The sequence below is a fragment of the Polypterus senegalus genome, chromosome 3 (assembly GCF_016835505.1).
Source record: "Polypterus senegalus isolate Bchr_013 chromosome 3, ASM1683550v1, whole genome shotgun sequence".
Lineage (NCBI taxonomy): Eukaryota > Metazoa > Chordata > Cladistia > Polypteriformes > Polypteridae > Polypterus > Polypterus senegalus.
In genome coordinates this window covers 33105250-33124670 of record NC_053156.1, presented here as the reverse complement: position 1 = coordinate 33124670, position 19421 = coordinate 33105250, and the positions used below count along the sequence as shown (strand labels likewise).

Below are 19421 nucleotides of genomic sequence, written 5' to 3'. Positions count from 1 at the left end.
GAAACAATTAATGGAAATAAATTAAGAGATTTTAGAACAAGGCTGCAACATAATAAAATGCGAAAAAAGTGAAGGGGTCTGAATATTTTCTGAATCCACTATATTTACGTATGTTTGTTTATATATGTGTATATGTGCTTGCGTGTGCGAGTGCCAAATACTCCTCAGATAGGCTTCAGCATCCCACCTTTAATTGCATAACGTAAGCCTCTGTGCGCAGGATTCTTCACAATTTGAATCGACTTCAAACATTAGCAAACTCTTCTACAGTGTTTGACTAATGTTGGCGACGAGGAATTACTTTGTTCATCTTTATTAAATATTTATTTCCCCAGGTTCTTCTTTATGGCTATTGTTGCTTTTGTCCGCACGAACCGATACCTTAGCTCGTCCCACCCCCACCTTCCTGTTCCCGGTGTCGAGTCGAAACTACACTGAAACTCAAGCGCGCGCACCCGCCCCCCGGGATAAAAGTGCGCGTCCGCGGCGCATCATTATAAGTACAAGGTGTGGTCGAGACAACAGGTGGATCGATCACGCTCTTTCTCCATAAAGAATATTTTTATTTTTCTGAACTACTCAGCACTGCTTTGAAAGAATAAAAAAAGCCACACAGGAAAGAAGGGTACAAAAATCGATGTGTTTTTGAACAGCTCTTTGGAGTCACCGTAGAGTTTGTTTTTCTGCCCTACCTGAGCGCCAGGTGGTAGAGGACAAAGACGAAGAAAACAAGTCGGGAGTTTGGCGGCCTCGCTTAACGAAGACACTGGTGTACATTGACTCGATTGAAACTGATAGCTAATTGAGAGTAAATTGAAAAAGAACTTTTTGGTGCCGCTTTTTTATTTAAGAAAATCGCCAAGTTCGCGTTATTTTTTTTGTTGTTGTTGTTAGAAGTCTCTATTCAAGATGGCTAACTCCGGGTTACAAATGTTAGGTTTTGTACTGGCCTTAATAGGCTGTGTTGGGCTGATCGTTGGCACCATCATGCCACAGTGGAAAATGTCCGCGTATGTGGGGGACAACATCATCACGGCCATCGCCATGTACCAAGGATTGTGGATGTCTTGTGCGTTCCAGAGTACCGGTCAGATGCAATGCAAAGTGTACGACTCCATCCTTCAGCTGGACTGTAAGTAAAAAAGCGGCTTTTGTTGAAGCCTTACCCGTCACTTGTATGCCACTAGTTGACCGCGAAGAATTTGGTGTGATTATTGTATCTTTTTTTTCCCCGCAATACCTTTTTATTTAACGTGTTACAAAATAACCGTTTATCGTACAGAAGTATAACTATTCAGTGACCACTAAACGGCGCCTAAAGTCACTTTGATTTTTCAACTATGGAAAGTGATACAGGTACTGAACCGATCCCGTGTATATTAAGTACCAGTCTGAGAATCGTTTTTTAGTTGAGGCACATTTCGGAGAATTTGTTTACCCTATAACTTTATTCTACCCGTTTTTAAGACGGCGGTGTAATAAGGTTAAGAAAAAAAAATGCCGGGGCCGCTGTAGTGGTAGCCTACGCCTACAAATGCGGAAGATGGTTGGGCTCGGAACGGATTTTTTTTTTGTTTTTTTAAACTTTGCCAACCTGATTTCATTTTAATTCTGAACGCCTCTTTCGTATTAGCGGCGCTCCGCTGTTGGCTCCTGCTTCGCCGGATTTGCATTTCACAGCGCCTAAATTTGGAGGGGGGAGGTGGAGGGATGGACTGTACTGGCCAAACCTGTTCTGGAATTTGAACGGCCACATGACGTCATCAAACAGCCAAGGTGCTAACCGGTTCCCTGCAGGGAAACTGCGATCACTAAAAAAGATTTTAAATAAGGTCGCACCCCTCACCCAACCTACCCGCCTCTTTAAACCCTGCTAAAAATGCCGCATATAGGGCTGTACATATGTGTCTATTCGGCCAAAAATGCTTTCAATGTCTTTACATTATCTATTCTTATCCCACTGTGCTCAGTTTATTACGTTTAAGATGTGGAGATCAGGGTTTAAAATTTTTAAGATGTACTGTAATCTCGTGCTGGTGTTCTTTAATAGCACCTATGGGAGTGCTCGTCACTAATTTATATTATAGTATGTCATGCTCACATAATGAAAAGGAAGATCGAGTTTGAGTTGTACGTTTTAACATGGGAAACTTTAATTTTTACTTGCGGGCAGCTGTGAGCACTTGGTACAAACGAAGCCAATGCCTAGATGAGCTAGTTGCCTCTCTGACACCCACCCATTCATTCACACTACAGTAAAGTATTGTCCCTGGAGGTTGGGTTGGGGCTTCAGCCTGGCGTGGCAATATTGGCTGCAAGGCCAAAAATACCCGTGAGATGTGCCTATTTTGGCAATTTAGTAGGGAAAATGGATACTGATGCTGTAGTTAGCTTTGTTTAAAGGTTTGTGTGTGTTTTTAGTAACCTCAATTTTAAAAGTTTAAATTGGTTTGTAATCCTTACACCTGCTTGTGTATGGGGCAACTTTTTAAGAAGTCCTCCAAAAATTCCCGTTAAGTCCGGGTATGCCACAGCCATAAATATGAGCCAAACATCTGGTGGTTGGTTGCTGCCCATCTCTGTAATGCTGCTGGAGTAGTTGGTCTCCCCTTGATTTGTAAACATGAATTAATACATACTGTACGGTTATTGTATCCCTCCTGTTTGCAAATTGCAAGATGTCCCCTTACAGCAGTCTCTGGCTTCTTGTGCAGCAATGAGATCATTGAATATGCTTGGTGTTCTAGAGCATCACAGCCATATTTTTTTGTAGATTTGGATATCTTAGGTATGAGGTTCTAGGTACAAGACTAGACTGTTTTTGGTCATATTTGCAGTGGGCAGTTGCTTATACAATAACATTGTGTGCTCCACTGGCTAATGGATTAAACTTTAACCAAGCAGTTAATTTTAAATGCTTTTCCACCAATTCCTCATGACACCAGCAGCACTTGGTATGTAAAAATTATGACAATTCAACTGCCCACCCCTTTGCCCCCAATCCTTTAATCACCATATATTGGTTACATTTATTACATTATGTACATTTTTGTATTAGGGATTTGTCAGTTTTTACATACCCCATCTTCAGAGTCTCTTTGGGGTCAGAGTGCAGGGTCGGCTGTTTTACAAGGCCCCTGGAGCAAACTTCTGGTTAAAGGACATTATTCCTTCTGTCACTGTTGGGATTCAAACCAGCCCAGATACTTTTGCTACAGAGCCACCACTCTGTTCAAGTGTGTTAGATTGCATCTAAGCTAAATAGTCATGTTGGCCAACATTGAGAAAGCTGGGATTTCTAGTTCTCTATGTTGGTGGTGGTAGCAATAATACATTTTATTTATATAGCGCCTTTCCCATGGTTAAGGCTGGAATAAATGTATCTGATTACCCTGTCACTGTTTAATTGTTTTTGTAGAGTGTATGTTTTCATGCAATACAGTGGTGTAGTGCCTGGTGGCGTAGTTGCTATAGATGCAGCTCTTGATTTTTATCTCAAACCCAATTTTCTGTGTGGAAGCTACATGGTCTCCCACTGTGTGCTTTTTTTCCTCCAGATACTCCTGAAGGTTTTGTTTAACTGATATTTCCTTGTTGCCCCTATATGTGTAAGAGGGGCCCTGCAGTGGTTTGCCATTCCTTTTCAAGATTTTCTGCCTTGTCCAGTACTGCTACGATAGGCTCTGGCTGCTTATAACAATGTAATGCATTAGCTGGGTCTGAGAATGTTTATTTGGTTTACATGCTTTATTTGTCATGCATACAATGCATTAGAGAATGTGTGACCTGGGGGTCATGAAGGTGTACTCCCCCCAAATCCAGGCCACTAATTAAGCCCCAAGACCAGCTTTTCTGAAACCTGGTGTTCTCGGCCTTTAGAAGGATGAGATTGAGAGTGATGATTAAAAAGCTTTTGAAGGGATACAGCCATGCTTAACTTGTAAAGCCAACGGCACATTTACAAGTTGGGCGTGGGTGCAAACATTTCAAATGGCCTCCAGTGTCTCCCTTCTGTCAGGTAGCTGAAAGTCAGGAAGTCCTTGGTTAATTTTGCAGAAGTGGAGCAGTGTGAGCTGTTGGGCGTTTTATTATTTTTAAATAAATGGCTGCATAATGATGTTAGCATTAAAGGGAAATCCACTTGGTATGACATTCTCAAACCTGCCTGATCAATTGAGTATCCACTAGAGCCTATTCTGTCAACACTGGGTGCAAGGCAGGAATGATCCATACACTGTCACCCTATCCACTTAACCCCTCCTTGGTGCACACCCTGACACAATCGATTTTGAAATGGTAAACCGTCTCACTAGGACTTTGTTGGAAATGTGGGATGGGATTTAGGAATTGTTTGAGAGTCAATTGGTAGGATGATCCATAGCTGCAGCGAGCAAAGGATAAAAGTTCAATGTGTTTGAGAGTGCACCACAAACTGTACAAATAGAATCATAAATCTAGTTCTGCTATGTGTAAATGTAGGAATTGTTAACCCCTACACCTGAATGCATTGTTAGTAGGTGTGGGTTGGTAATTGGCTTACTCCTAATACTTGCCTACTCACTGTTCTGCTAAACTGGATAATATCGGGTACACTATGATAAACGCTATAATGTTTAGTTTGCATAGGTCCCGAATTAGTAGAGTAGAGTACTTTGTCCCGAGGCATTTTGGGTATTAACCTGCCTATAGCTAGTGTCTTACCAAGGGGCACACAGTTGGTATTGGGTTGAACTAGCTCACATAATCTATCTATATGCATTACATTGGGTGCAAATGTTAAGCATTTAATTTGTGTCCACGCTTTGTTGTGCTATGTCAATTTTTACAGTGCTCCTGACAATTTTGCATAAATGTAGTTTGGGGTGGTTTATTTTGCGCTGCATTACTTGACCCAAATTCCAGGAAATGTTCATCTTAAAATCGCATTGGCTTCTGCTCTCAGTATCGGGTATTGTATAGGGTCATGTGACTGGTCTTCATCTGCTAGATTTAAGTGTGGGCTGTCTGACAATTAAGACACTTAAGTCCTCCCAAGGCCTCTTTGTCACTTGGGCGAAAAGGCAATCTGGTTGGTCTGGTTAGGCTACATGTGCAATGTGTTCTTTTGTGTAACCGCCACATTTTAATGAATTTATTGATGGGTGAATCACTCCACTATAAAGTAAGCTGTGTGACATTGTGCATCATGTCTGCCAATGGTGTGGTCTCCTCCTCTTTTTTTTTTTTTTTTTGGTGCCTGAAGCTTCAAACCGCAGCTTTAAGTTTTGTTGTTTGACTGCCTTAAGGTTTTATGCAAGGCTAATTTTATCTTTGTACATGTACATCAGGTAAAATGGATAAGTGGTTTGGATTTGAACTGCAGCGAGTTGGTTTTTAGCTAAAATTGTATGGAATTCCCAAAACTGCATGTTGGGAGAAACTCCAAAAACCCCCAACCAACCAACCCCACTCAATTTGTCTTTGCATGTACTTAATGTGCATGTTTGCTGTATGATGGACTCCCGTCCCATCCCTTCTACTCCTACTGCTGGGTTTAGATTTTTCCACCTGTGTGGTTCCAGGAAATGGGTGAACGGACTCCGTTCAGTGTGTGTGCACCACAGTCCTAGGAAGTATGGGAGTGCATTTGAAGCATTGTCCCAACTGCTTTGTTTTTAAGGTACCTTCCATTTTAGAATAGGTCCATGCTTTTGTACGGTTTGTCTAAAATGGCTTGCTTGGCAAGGCTATATATATGTTCCATTTTGACTAGCAGAGTGAATGCTAGTCATGTACACATTGGTGTAAAAGGTGACATAATGGTTTTGAAGGTACTGGCAACTGATTTGCCCACAGCATAACCTAATCATGGTCCCAATCGCCTGTATAAATCCAGTCGTACTAATGCTAGACCAGCATGGGAGAAGGGGCTGTGGCCATTCCCAGTTTGAGCTAATTTTAAATAGCATTGATGTATTTATACATTTTCTATTCAAATTTATACACCCCTGGCCAAATTACATATTGATATTTGAAGTTTTTAAAAAAAAAAGTTTGACTATAGGCAAAGTAAAACAATGGCTTTTGAAAATGTAAATGTACAGTCTCAAATTATTTGAGATTATATATTATATCATATCTTTCTCTCATTCATTCAAGAGACCAATGTTGAAATGCAAAGCACAGTCATTCATCTGTTTTTGACAAATTTTAAACCCTGAAGCAAATGCCAACACTTGTTTAAAATTCTACATCAATCTGCCACATAATGGTGCTTAACATGACAATGAATAATGTGCCTAAAAGTAATTTACTGGTTACCTTGCTTACCTGAAATATTCCTTAATGGAGCTGAACTCTCACCACTGTTTTCCTTTTCTCTCAAACCTGAGCAGTCTAATTCCTCCTGATCTACATATGCAGTTGTTTTGTTTACTAGGATGTGTCCTTTTTTTTTTTTTTGCCTACATCGGTTGCATTGGTTTTCCAATATGAGCACAGGCAGGTGAAGCGACTTGCTCATGGTCACAGTGTCTGTACTGTGAATTTTAAACCCACGACTTTGAGGTTTGAAGTTCTCCTCTACACCATAATGTGGGCTGGAGTGTGTGCGTGTGTGTGTGCACAGAGCCTCTGCACAACCTTACTAGCTTGAATTATGAGCATCAACATGGGTGGAGGAATAACTTAATTCACCTAATGAGTTTGGTCACTCTGATTTCCATTGCAGTTGCACCAGTCTCTCCTGTCTTGTATCTGTACTGTCCCTCAAAGCAATAGTTTTGACTTGAGGGGCTAACACTTAATTTCAACAGTCCTGTAGTGAATAAGCCTACAACATACACTGAAAATAGATGTTTGCATTCTAAGTTTTCAAGTGCCACATGATGTGCTTGAAGGCCTTTGCCGTTTTGTGATGCATAGTACATGCCCTTTTTAATGAAGGGAGCGTCTGCAGATACGTTGGGAAGCTTGTACACCGTTCTTGATCTGACTTTGATATCTGTCAAGCAAGTGCAACTTACTGTATAAGACTTCAGGCAAATGAATACAATAAGTGTGTTTAAGATGGTTTGAGGCTGCTTAGAATTAAAATTAGTGTTTACTTTTTGGTGTTTTTAATGGAGTTTGCCAATTTGTTTTTTTTATGCATTATCCAAAAAAAAAAAAAAAATTATAAAAAAATCTGACCAAGTGGAGAGACCATTCAGTCCATCCCGTTTGTTTTGTTTAGCTAAGCTGTCCCAATATCCCCTCCCCAACCCCTGTTAAAGGGCCTGAAGAACATCATGAGGGGGATGGAGCTCAAAAGCCAACACTCTCGTACTAAACATGGAATTCTCACTTTTGGATTTTTCCATCCCTCCCCGCCCCCCCCGCTCCCCCGGTTAATATTTTCTTGCTGCTTAGCCATGCTGGTTGAAACCCTGCCCTTGAGGTTGACTGGGGTGCACGTTTGATTTGTCAAGTTATTGTCGTACAAAAGCAGCCTTGTTGAGTGCTGGTGGGGTTTTTTTTTTCCCCTCTTGCTCAAAGACCCTTGGCACCACAAAGATGCAGTGGAATCAATATTCCATATAGGCTGAATTTGTCCAGCAAAGTTAATCATTCTACTTTTGATGGGGCTCTGACACTCCTTTCTGGAATTGTATGTAGATATCAATTACCTGAGATCATAGTTAAGTATGAGAAGAGAGAGAAGAAACTATTATTGAGCTGTTGGAAGGCTCCATTGTGTTAGACAGGTGTGGCCTGTGGGTTTCAGAATTTTGATTTTAGCTTTTAAAGACCCTAGGTCCCTGTACAGGTTGTGGTTCTGCCTTGAACGCAAAAATGGATGGGCAAGTCTCCCCAGGTAAGTGGGTCACATCCATAGATGGATGGAGTCCAAGTTTATCCAACCTGAAGCTAAAACTGGGAGTCATCACTGTCAATTTATAAGCTGTTAAATCGGCTCAGTGCACTCTATAGATGTTGCTTTGTATTTGTGGTCTCTTTATATAAATCTTCTGATTGCTTACACTCTTAGTCCTACTAATTAGTTTAGTCAAAGCCAAGCTTTTATTTTCCTTTGCCATACAGAAGTCAATGCATTTTTCCGTCCATATAAAGTGCCATGCAGTCCTTTTAGTATCTCGGTTTGTTTGCGTTTCCATATCTTTAGATAAAATTCTTAAAGGACCTTTTATCATTGAGCAAATAGAGCCTAAACAATTGAAAGCAAATATGCCTATCACATTTTTTTTTCTGTTTTAAATGTCTATGGGAGATATATATATATATTTTGCGGCCCAACACTGTTTCAGGGGCATAGTTTTAAATCTGGTTGGGTACAAGTTTTTCCAGCAGGAGTACAGAGAAATGTTTAAGCAATCCTGGAGAAATTGTGGGTTTGACTACCTTCATGTCTCTGAGCATTTTTTTTTTCTTCTTAAACCAATGTCTCCCAGCAGTTGCTGATGCAAACACAAGTAGGGTGTGTTTTTTGCTTTAAGCTTATAATATGGCACAGGGTTGTATGGCAATCATTTTTCAAAATATGACACTTTGTCTGGAGAATGTAAAAATGCGATCACTTGTTGGCTAAAGCCGGCATTGTATTACACAACCTCTAGTTGCAGGGGATGTCATATTTAACAACTGACATTAATAATCTGAGTATGTCCTATTGCATGCCAGATTTAAATGACTGTGTTGGGAAGTCATTGCGGTTTCCAATTTCCAAAGTGCCTCAAGCTTGTTTGCGAGCGGTTCCTGATAGAAACTGGCACTGTATGAGTGCCTTTCAGCTTTGGTCATTTAAACTGAAATTGCTGCCGCTTCATCCCTTTCCATTCTCTCCTGTCTGTGAGGTAAACCTTTTTATCCCTTAACTGCATTGTAGGGATTTTACTTCCAGATGGGTGCTCATTGGTTGTCTGCTCTCACTTTACTATGACTTGAAAAATCAAACTAATTGGTCCACAAGTTGAGTTGCAGATACGGCTGAGTCTTTGGGTATGTCCGACTACAGGAGCAGGCTGCTAGGGCCTCCGACTTGCATTAGAACTTTTCCATTGACTAAATCTTGGCAACAGAGCCTTTTGTCAACTTTTTTTTTTTTTTTTTTGGACCATTAAATGTGGCAAGTGGTATTATTTATAATGTGGAGTGTGTAAAAACACCCTGTTTTTTTAACACTGGAAGTTGCCCTATAAACAAGGTAATTCTGTAGGCCAGATTTGCATATAAAATGCAAGAGGAAATTAAACACCCAGCATCATTTGCACATGTACAAACCTTTGTGTGAAATTCTTATTCACCCAAAGTTCATCTCCCTTCCACTTACAGGTGCAGGTTCTCCTCGGCCTTCCTCCATGCGAAGTGCTGTGGTGTGTGGATACCGTTGGCTTTCTCAATAGAATCCAGAAGCCGGCAATGTTGTCTGTGTTTTGCTGTTCCTCCTCTTCATTGTTTTGTTCTTAATAGAGTTGGTGGGGCAAATCAGGTTCCATCTGGTTTGTGCCACACCCATTAACAGGCAGAACTGCTCCTGGACAAAAACAAAGATGTGGATTTTTCTTAAACAGAGGAGCCTACACACAAGTCACTATTAGTATGACGTATTGAAGTTTTTAGTTCTGAATTACTGTAAGTGGGGTTGGTGGTTGTGAAGTTGAGCAAAGAAAACTAAAGGTTGCTTTTCCTGTACTGCAGCTGGCTTACTACTTGCAAATTTACCAGTACGACATGATCCCAAAGTGATTTACAGTACAATAAATGCCACTGGTAGGATACCAGCACTGGGAGTGAACAGAGTAAGCTTACGGGCCAATGCCAGTGGAAGTAAAACCATAACCAGTGTCCACTGCTAGTTATGGGTTAAGCTTGTTTGGTTAAAAGGTTAATCAAGCAAGACTTTAGTAGGTAAATGTTGAGAGCTGATATTCATCAAAGTAATGGTTTAGTTTAATTGGGCAAGTGTATATTTAACATTTATGCTTGCAGTGTGTGTGGTGGAGATTGAATACCCAAGCATAATTCTGTAAACGACTTTATTACAAATTAGCTACCTTTTTAGTAATATCACTTTGTACAGTAACTGTGAATAACTTGTGGCAAACTGCATTATAGTTTTATTTTTTTTATATATAAATGTGTAAAACTGCTGCCAGGATAGGCTAACCCTGAATTCGATTTAGGTTTGAAAATAAAGATTTAGAGGTGTTGGTTTACAATGTGGGCTTTAAAAGTTTTCTGTACTGAGTGTATTAATCAGTTATCTGAGTAGTCCAGCTAAAGATGGAGATTTTGAGCCTTTTTTTTTTTATACAATCGTATATTAGAGAGGAAAATTGATAAATTTTATTGTAGCAGACCTTCAGTGGACTCGGGCAACGTCCACACTAAAAGAATGTGTGGTGATGTGTGTGTTTTTTTTTTAAAAAAAAATCTATATACACACACAAACTGCCTTCAGTCACTCTGTGGTTTGTGTCTTTACTTGCTCCTTTCCTGATTTGTAAGAAGCAGGATCCAATGTCTCCTACTCTGAAATAATGGGGCTTGTTGCATTTCTTACCTAAATGCACATACAGTTCCTTTTGTACATTTTAAATGCTGCATACATGTACAAAAAGCAAATTTACGGATTGCTGAAGTTTTGCAATAAATCCTGTGGCCAGCTGGTGTAATCTTCCCTTCTAGGGCAGATTGTTCTCTTTCCTCTGATGTGTGCATGGCCAGTATAGGTAAATGGCTATTACGGCAGTGATTTTTGGTGGTTTAGTGTAAACAGACCCCAGCCAACCAAAATAGTACTGAATAATTACTTTTAACATGTCATTAAAATGTGTATGAATGACTAGGTGTGTGTAATTAAGTCCTCATATGCTGTACTCCCATTCTTAAAAGCATTCTTCCACAACAAAAAAAAATGGCAACTCCAGGATTGTAGGCAGAATTGCTGGCTTGTCTGTACAGAAGAAATTAACTTTATAGGAACAACATTCTCAAACCTACTTTAAAGCAGTTTAGGGTGGTGAGCGGGTTCAGAGCTTAGGTTCGAGGAAGGAATCTATCATGGATACTGTGCCAGTCAAATGCAGTGACCACTCGTGTGTGTGTGTGTGTGTGTGTGTGTGTGTGTGCACACCCATTCAGAACTGATTTTAGAATTATCAATTACTATAAGCTACATGTTTTTGGTATATGAGAGAGTTTGGCTATATAACTTATGACATTGTGTCCCATTTGGATTGTATCCTGACTTGTGCTTAATTACACAAGTTTAGAAAACGGATGGGTGATATCAAATATAACATACTGCGTGACACTTGACAAAGTCGGAGTCGTCTTTGGTGGTGCCACTGGAACACCCCTTTTATGTCTACTTGCTTTATAATTTCTTGCAGTATTTTCTTTTGCTGCTTTTATGCATTTTCCTTTAATTAGAATTTTGTGTGTGGATAGGAGTGGCGGTTTCTTGAGCAATGCTTTCTGTAGGTTTATTCATGTTCTGTTGCTTTTTTTATTAATTTTTTTTTTTCCTTTTGACAGCGGCTCTACAGGCCACTCGTGCCCTAATGGTGCTCAGCATTGTCCTGACCGTGATTGGCATGGGAGTCAGCTCCATGGGTATGAAATGCACCAACTGCGGTGGTGATGACAAAGTGCGTAAGGCGCGTATAGCCACAGTGGGCGGAGTAGTCTTCCTCCTGGGAGGTGAGTATTTGTTGTATCCAGTGACCCTAACAAGTCCTAAAATATTTTGATACTGCAAAAAAACCAAATGGTATCTTATTTGTATATTTCTTTGCACGTGGTGGGATTTTACAAATCCCACAGGAGTTCAGAGGGGAGAAATAGGTAATTGAAGGTAATGAAATCACAAATGCAGTTTTGGGGTGGTGCGTTTTTTTTTTTTTTAGTTTGCTTTAAATTTTTAGCTTTTTAAGATGGAAGGTTTCAAAGCATCATGAGCAAATAAGTTCTAAAGAGGACAGACAGTTATTGCCCGATGTGCAGGTGCATCAAGAGGAACAGTCAAGAATAACAAACCTGCATCTCCTTGACCCAGTCCCAACAAAAGCTATACAGTATGTTACATGTTTTATAAAGCTGGAATTTATGGTGGAGCTGGCATTTGGATATCTCTTGTATTCAAAGACCATGTACAACCTGGTATAAAAAGCATAGAATCTGCATCCCTGAGCAGTGTTTGGAACTGGAATTGGGTAAATGTTTCACCCTATTTCAACCATTCAAATAGGTATGTTAGGTGTATGCTCTCCATACATAAACTGGTTGGGGATCCAAACTATGATGTGCAGGCATCTTTGGGATGTCCAACAATCCATCCATTTTCCAAGCCGACTTAATCCAGTATGACGGGATCAAGCAGGGAATCCACTCTAGATTGGACTTCAGTCTGTCACAGGGCCATCTACAGTATATTCCACACTTGTGCTAATAATTCTTTACATTTTGTAGAGCTTTTCTCACTACTGAATGTGCTTTCACGGTAGACAGGACCTGGGTCTCAAACCCATAATACTCCCATATGGTCAAAAATGTCCTACAGTTACTCCAGCGCATTTTCTTCAATTAACTTAAGAGAATTTGCTTCTTGAAATGAGAAATTTACTGAGCTAACACATTTAATGTGTCCATCGGTTTTCTAAACCCACTTATCTGAAACAGCATCATAGGGAAGCTGGAGCTTATTCCAGCAAGCGCAGGACGCAAAGCAGAAACACATGGACATAGTGGCAGTCCATCACAGAACACAAACCGAACTACAAAGTACAGCTAGTTTAGCATTTCTTTGGACTGTGGGAGTCGGTAGATGCAGTGATTGCTCTGAATGCTTTTATAATTGCAAGCAATATCAAGAGGACCAGGCCTACCTCCATGGTTCAAACGCTGATCTGTATGGTCTCTTATTCTGGAATGATGATTATTCACACTGCCATCTTCCCCACACTCTCAAAACCAGGATGAACTCTTGTTTTGTAGGGCTTTTTTTTTTTTTGGTAAATGGAAAGTTACATGTAGAGTATAAAGTAGATTTGTACCTCCTTCAAGAAATGTAGTTCTCCTGATGAGTGTGATATCCAATCATAAACGAACTAAAGCTTGTATAACTGCATTCCAAGAAAAAACAAGCTGCTCTTGAGGCAAGATATGGCTAAATCCCTTATTGGAGCCTTTTATTATATACATACATGTGTGTCTAAGGAGTACTTGGTAAGCCTAAAACTCTACTGTGGAGATGCTGATATTTAGCATGTTTTATGGGGTATGTCTTTCCTGTAGAAATTTTTGACAAGCCCAGTGTCCACTCTGGGATGTGTAACGTGATGTCCCATACAGGACACCTTCTCCTACAAACTATCCCTGGGCTCTCCTGACTTCCAGATATGGCTACAAAGCATATGTCCCAATTCATTTTCTTGCACTACCTTCTTGAGGGAGTTGTGCTCTGTTCTATCCAGGGCTGTGGAGTCGGTAGATAAATGCTCCGACGACTCAGTTTCTAAATCTTCCGACTCCTCTGTATGTTTATACTATGCTAATGTATTTTCTACAGAAAGGAAGGCAACATACATGTCATTTCACCACAGAACTACTGGCTAGGAAGCCAACACTCTACTATAATGCCAGATTAAAGACAAAACACAATGAAAACAAGGTTTTGTTTGCTTGTTTGTTTTTAAACCAGTGTCTGGATAGTAATAGCAGGCATACAAATCAGGAACAGGAAATGTATTGGTTCAAAAATACAAACCAAATTCTTTGGTGGTTTTAACTTCTAAAACAAAAAAAAGCTTAACTATATGAACTAAAAACTATCTGGAAAACCTATATTAAACTTGGAGTACAGTTAAAGGAAAGGAAATAAATATGGCAGCCTCCATATTCCTCTGACCTCGGGTTCCCTTTAAATGCAATCTAAAATCAGTGTAGAGTTCTAAGAAACAGAATTGCTTCAGCCAGATCCTCTTTCATAGAGCTCTTAAATCTGATTTGATTATTTTCAGAGCTGGAAAATAATCTTTCAACACTGACTTGGGTGGGTGGCATTGCCGTTACAATTCTAGCCACATCACCAATGATCTCTGGATACACAAGGATGGCTTCTTCAACACTAAGTTTTGATGAGCGATCATACTTTTCAACTTCCTTTAGTTCTTTAAAAAAAAAAAAACTCCTGCCAGAATTTCTTTATTTGGACATTGACTGGTTCTTTATTGCTTATGCGACGTCGCTTTCCTTTTCCTTCCATTTTGTCCAAGAAGGAATCAAAGTCTAACTCTTCATTTGAAGAGGATGATCCTGAGTTACCACTAGTGCTTTGAACTTCCTTCTGTGAAGGTATTTCAGGTAGCAATTCCCTCATGCGAACTGCTAAATCGTAGAGTGCCTTTTTCGCTGTAGCAGTCTGGTCACTGTTCAACAAAATTCGGCTCATTGGGTCGACATAAATAGCTGCTAACAAGATTTCATTGTCCAGCAAAAGACACTCTTTTCATCATTGAAGATGCAATGCCATCAGCTATTAACCCTCCACTTTTGTTCAGGCGATACATCAGGCTCTTCCATTCCAAGAAGAATTTACCGGGGGTTAGATCGTCACATTGCAACCTCTTGGTGACAGTAAAGGGGTGCGAAAGAAGGTTTTCTAGCTCTTATTTGTGCCCACTGGCTTTCAGTTAAAGCAACATTCTCATTATCCAATTCTTCTAGGAAGTGTAAGTTGAAGCAAACGCTTCACCATCAAATAAGTGCTTCCCCAGCGTGTAGTCTGATCCAAAATGGCTCCTTTTCCTGCACGTCTCTTCAAAATTGCATCCATTTTTGGTGCCCTGGCTGAAATAGCTACTTGCCTTAATTTCCCAATCAATGTAGCTGCATGGCGATCTTTTAGTCCATCCCTTATAGCAAGCTGCAGAGTATGAACAGCGCATCTCATATGGTGAATAGTAGCAAGCTTCAATGCTTCAACAATGTTATCCACAATGTCAGTATTCTGCATTTTTTTACAATACTTTCAGAGCAGTCTTCCTCTAACTCTAATAACTCTGTGCCACTTTCTTCATCTTTGTTCATCTTCTCAATTGTGCTCAACATATTAGAAGCATTATCTCTCACAAAACCAAGCATCTGTTCCTTTTTAATTTCAAAATCTTCTAGAACACCCTCCACTAACTTCTGAAGATAGTCACTTGAGTGATGTGCCTGGGTGTCCTTTAATCCCAATTGTTTTATTTTCATCCACAAATCTGTAAATGTATGGGGGGCTTTAGGCTAGGTTCACAGTTCCCTGTAACAGTGGAACACGACACAATGGAAAGCGGTGCCGCACCTTACCTGTGCATTACATCCCATATAGTGACGCATACAGTCAATGAAAAGCATGCTTCATGGTTACTTGACATGTTCGTTTTGTGGTAACATTATGCACTGCATGCATTGGGCTTTATTCTTACAGCAGAGTTCATTATGACTGTTTGTGAATTGGGACATTTCAACTTTTTTAATTCCCATTTAAATTTAGTAGGAGTCGGAGTCGGTTAACTTTTTGCCTACTCCGACTCCAGGTACCCAAAATTGTCTGACTCCTCGACTCGGACTCCACAGCTCTGTTCTATCCACATGAGGTGCTCATATTTACAGTGCAGATGTTAAAGAAGACACAAATGCCACAGGGATTCTGGAGGGTTTGTGTTTTTTGGTTTGGCTCCACTTTCCCCATGTGTCCAAGGAATGTTTGTTTGAAAAACCACCACAAACTTTGACAACTTCTGAGAATATATATGGTATATGAGAGTATGTTCTGTAGTATTATTGTAGAACATTTTGTAACAGTTTATAATGTGCTGTCTCTAGTAAGAAGGTGTGCCCCTAAGAATGCTACAAGGCTGACTCACTGTTGGTTAAGTGAAATCCAGATTCGGAAGGTAGTTCAATGGTAGCCGAAGATCACATGTCGGTGTTTGATGCCTAATTGTAAGCTATTCTTGGCAGAATCTTATTATTGGATTTTTTTTGTATATTTCAGGGTTGGCATCCATGATTGCATGTTGTTGGTTTGCAAACCGCATTATTCGGGACTTCTACAATCCCTTAACTCCAGTCAACACCAAGTAAGTATCCTGTATTTCACACTAAATGCCTTTCTGTGCAGAGGTTTGTTTCCTTATGGATGGCTAGATTCAGCTTATGAATCACTTTTCACTAGGACACTAGTGGGAAATGCATTGAAGCCAAATAGTTAACATAGTTGTTTGACTCTGGAGTAAACTAACAAGATGTACAATTGAAGTAAAAGCCTTGGAACTTTTAAAAAATTATCTGAAGTAGATACTGAGACTGCTTAGCTATTAGCTAAACAAACTATCTTAATGGGTGGAATGGTTTCCTTTTGTTTAATCTATATTCTAATTTGCTTATTTTAATGTGGTTTTCCTCGTTCTTCTCAGATTTGGGGTGTTGGCTAGTGGCCCTCCTGCTGGATTATAAAGCACAATCACTGTAGCATGGCCTGAATGCTTTCTTTTTAGGGTTGCCTTCTCTATTTAATTTTTTTTTTTTTTTCTCCCCCCTCTTACAGGTATGAGTTTGGAGCTGCTATTTTCATAGCCTGGGCAGGTTCCTTCTTGGTTTTGCTTGGAGGTGGCCTCATGTCCTGTTCTTGTCACAGACGCAACAGCGGAGGTGCCAAAACCAAATATCCACCATCCAAGGGTCGGCCGGTTAGCTCAGTTGGCAAAGATTACGTTTAAGAATAGTCTACGAATTGTCCACCGTACTAGCACATCCATTGGCTGAAGCGAACCTAATTAAAGAAATGTGGACTTTGGTTTTGTTTAAACTCTGTACACTTTCAGATACCCATGTGGTGTTTAATACTAAAGTGGGAGGTGCCCATCTTCAATGGGAATGGTGTGTGAATGGAGGGGGGTCGGGGTCAAATTTTGCTATTTTAAATAAACAATTTAAGGGGGTTAGTGTAATAAGTAGGTCATCTTGTTCTGTTACATTAAAGTGGCATGTGCTAGTTTTACAGAATATAAGCAGATGAGTGCCACTCCTATAGGACATTTAAAATCTTGACTGGGCTTCAATAAACTTTGTGTTAGATTGCAACTGTAAGGAACTTTTGTTTCTTGGTCCTCAATATACAACTGTCTGGTGCCATGGATATCAAATTCGAGCAAAGGTGAATCCTCTAGGTGTTTTTTGGAGGATTTATGATCTTTTTAATCAAACAGGATTGTTTACCTGGCCACATTTCCAGGATGATAACATTTTCCCTGCCTAGAGGCGTCCGGCCTCTCCTGGCTACCTGCTTGCTGGTACAAGTCACTTGTACTGTTTGTGTTTTTTTTTTTTTTTAAAAAAGATAATGGTGAGGTTACTTAGCCCATTTTTGATGTTTGGATTGACATAACTACCTTCACTCCTCCCTTTCAGGTTTTCTTAGTTCTGCTTGCTGTGTAATCTTCACTCCAGCCCATAGCTTTAACAGACAAGTGGAGTCTTTAGTGAAGCTGCATGTTTGACTGGTTTAAGTCCTGAAAATGTAATTCTCCATTCAATTCAAAGAATGTGTAAATGTTATGGGATGAGAAATGCAGTTATCTACTTGAAATATTCAGGCGACTTTGGTGGCTGGGTCTGTGATGTGTGGATTTAGGTTTTTTTTGTTTTTTTTTTTTTTTGTTTTGTTTTTAAAAAGTGTCTAAAGAACATTTACCATCTTCTCTACGCATTTTTAGGTGTTTAAGAAACCAGCTTTGTAACCCTTATTTAACGGCTTTATTTTTAATTTTTTAAAATGTGGATCAAATATGTAAAATGTAAATAAATTTTTTTTCTCAAAGTTGTTGTTTGCTCTTTAATTTGAGTTGGCTCAACAGGATTTTATATTTTCTTTGAGAGACCACTACAAATACATATCTTTGTGTGAATTCATTGTTTTTATACTTTTAATATTGTTCATCCTGCTCAAAGACCTGTGCTGCCAATAGTGAATTTTTTTTTTTTTCCCTAAACACCAAAAAAAAAAGCATTTTAAGGTTAGCATTCAATAGCTACAGTGCCACTCAAAAGTATAAGCACAGGATTTTCACAAATTTATAAAAGACCGTATAACCCAGCTGACTTGCACCAGTGTGGCATTACATAACATCTAGTCAAAGGGACTGTCAAACTTGGCGAATGTGGTTAATGATATCCTCACCAGAGGTGCTATGATTGCACCAGATGACAAATTTAAGTGACTCCAGGACAGTGATTTTTTTTTTTTAATTTTTTTTTTTTTCCCCTAAATTAACCCCCATCCCTGTCTACCAATAGTGTGTGAGCCAGTGTTTTTTACAATTATGGTGTGTTAGGCAGGTTTGCCCAAGACATCTTTCCTTAACCCCCAAATTTTATTTTTAAAACCCTCCTTGTTATCTATACATATAAAAGACAGTTGGGATCCGAGAGTGTTTTTGGAGGGATGGAGAGTTAGAGCAGGTGGGGGAGTCACGTGATCATCTCCCCTCTCATTCACTTCATTTCGCTCCGCAGCGGCTGTGGTCTTGCAGTTCTTTTTCCTTAGTGTTTAGTCCTCTCTCCTTTACTGATTTACTGTTTACTAGACGCAGTACTTACTGAATAGTATTTTTTCCTTTAGTGTTTAGTAGACATGGTGTGCCAGTGTTGCCGTTTTTTCCCATTTCTGTTTTTTATGTTGCATGTTCACGAATTAGTCATAGAGAAAATCTATATATTTTGGCTCCAGGAGGACAAACCAAAAATGTGTGTGTATATAAAGAAGCTGTGTAAGTCGCATGTAGATACATAATTCCAAGCGCACAAGGTCAGCTAGTGGTATATAAAACACAGGCCCATCAGCCAGATGTACCTCAGAATAAAAGAGGATCAAAACCCTGTATTCCTTATACACGTTGTACTTCAAGGTTAGAATTCATTTAGTTCTCCATGATTCGTTAAAATTCAAACCGGTTTGATCAGGGCAAGTTGCAGACTTGTTGCAATGAGTCACTTGTCAGGTACTGTTACACAGGTATAAGAAAATAAGCCATGTAATTCCAACTAGTGTGGTTTATATATATATATATATATAGACCCACACGAGTTGTACAAATGAACTGCGCAGCATCCCTACAAGTTAACCAAATACATACAATGCTTAAGGCATAGATTATGAGTTCTCAAATCTCTCGTTTAGCCTTGGGATCCTAAATCTACAGGTGGATGGCAAGTGAGTGTGCCTGACTTGCAAAGATTATGTGAATAAAATCTGTTTAAAAAAAAGTGACAGGGCACAGCCCATAGAGTGAAGAAGTAGTTATGGGCTGTGCTCTAGCTGCTTTTAAATCCAAGTCCTATCTTAATCCTACTCTACAACCACATTCGACCTTGTGTCATTAATAAATTACATGATC

The 19421-nt window shown here is 39.6% G+C and overlaps 1 protein-coding gene and 1 long non-coding RNA gene across 2 annotated transcripts in view; one reads left to right on the top strand and one right to left on the bottom strand.

The window, feature by feature from the left end:
• Positions 1 to 11509, bottom strand: part of LOC120525003 — a 43037-nt gene extending 31528 nt beyond the window's left edge. Inside the window, exon 1 of the long non-coding RNA XR_005632879.1 lies at positions 9308 to 11509. This is a non-coding gene — a long non-coding RNA (uncharacterized LOC120525003). The remainder of the gene's footprint in view (positions 1 to 9307) is intronic.
• LOC120525001 (claudin-7-B-like) lies at positions 491 to 17845 on the top strand. The gene is made up of 4 exons (XM_039746922.1): positions 491 to 1132; positions 11518 to 11682; positions 16022 to 16106; positions 16574 to 17845. Exons 1-4 carry the CDS (start codon positions 910 to 912, stop codon positions 16743 to 16745), a joined length of 645 nt encoding a protein of 214 aa, XP_039602856.1. The 5' UTR covers positions 491 to 909; the 3' UTR covers positions 16746 to 17845.
• Positions 17846 to 19421: the final 1576 nt, after the last annotated feature.

Coding starts and splice junctions, on each gene's coding strand:
- LOC120525001 (XM_039746922.1), top strand. CDS start 910: ATGGCTAACTCCGGGTTACAAATGTTAGGTTTTGTACTGGCCTTAATA. Junction 1,133..11,517: donor CTCCATCCTTCAGCTGGACT/GTAAGTAAAAAA, acceptor TCCTTTTGACAG/CGGCTCTACAGGCCACTCGT. Junction 16,107..16,573: donor TTAACTCCAGTCAACACCAA/GTAAGTATCCTG, acceptor CCCCTCTTACAG/GTATGAGTTTGGAGCTGCTA.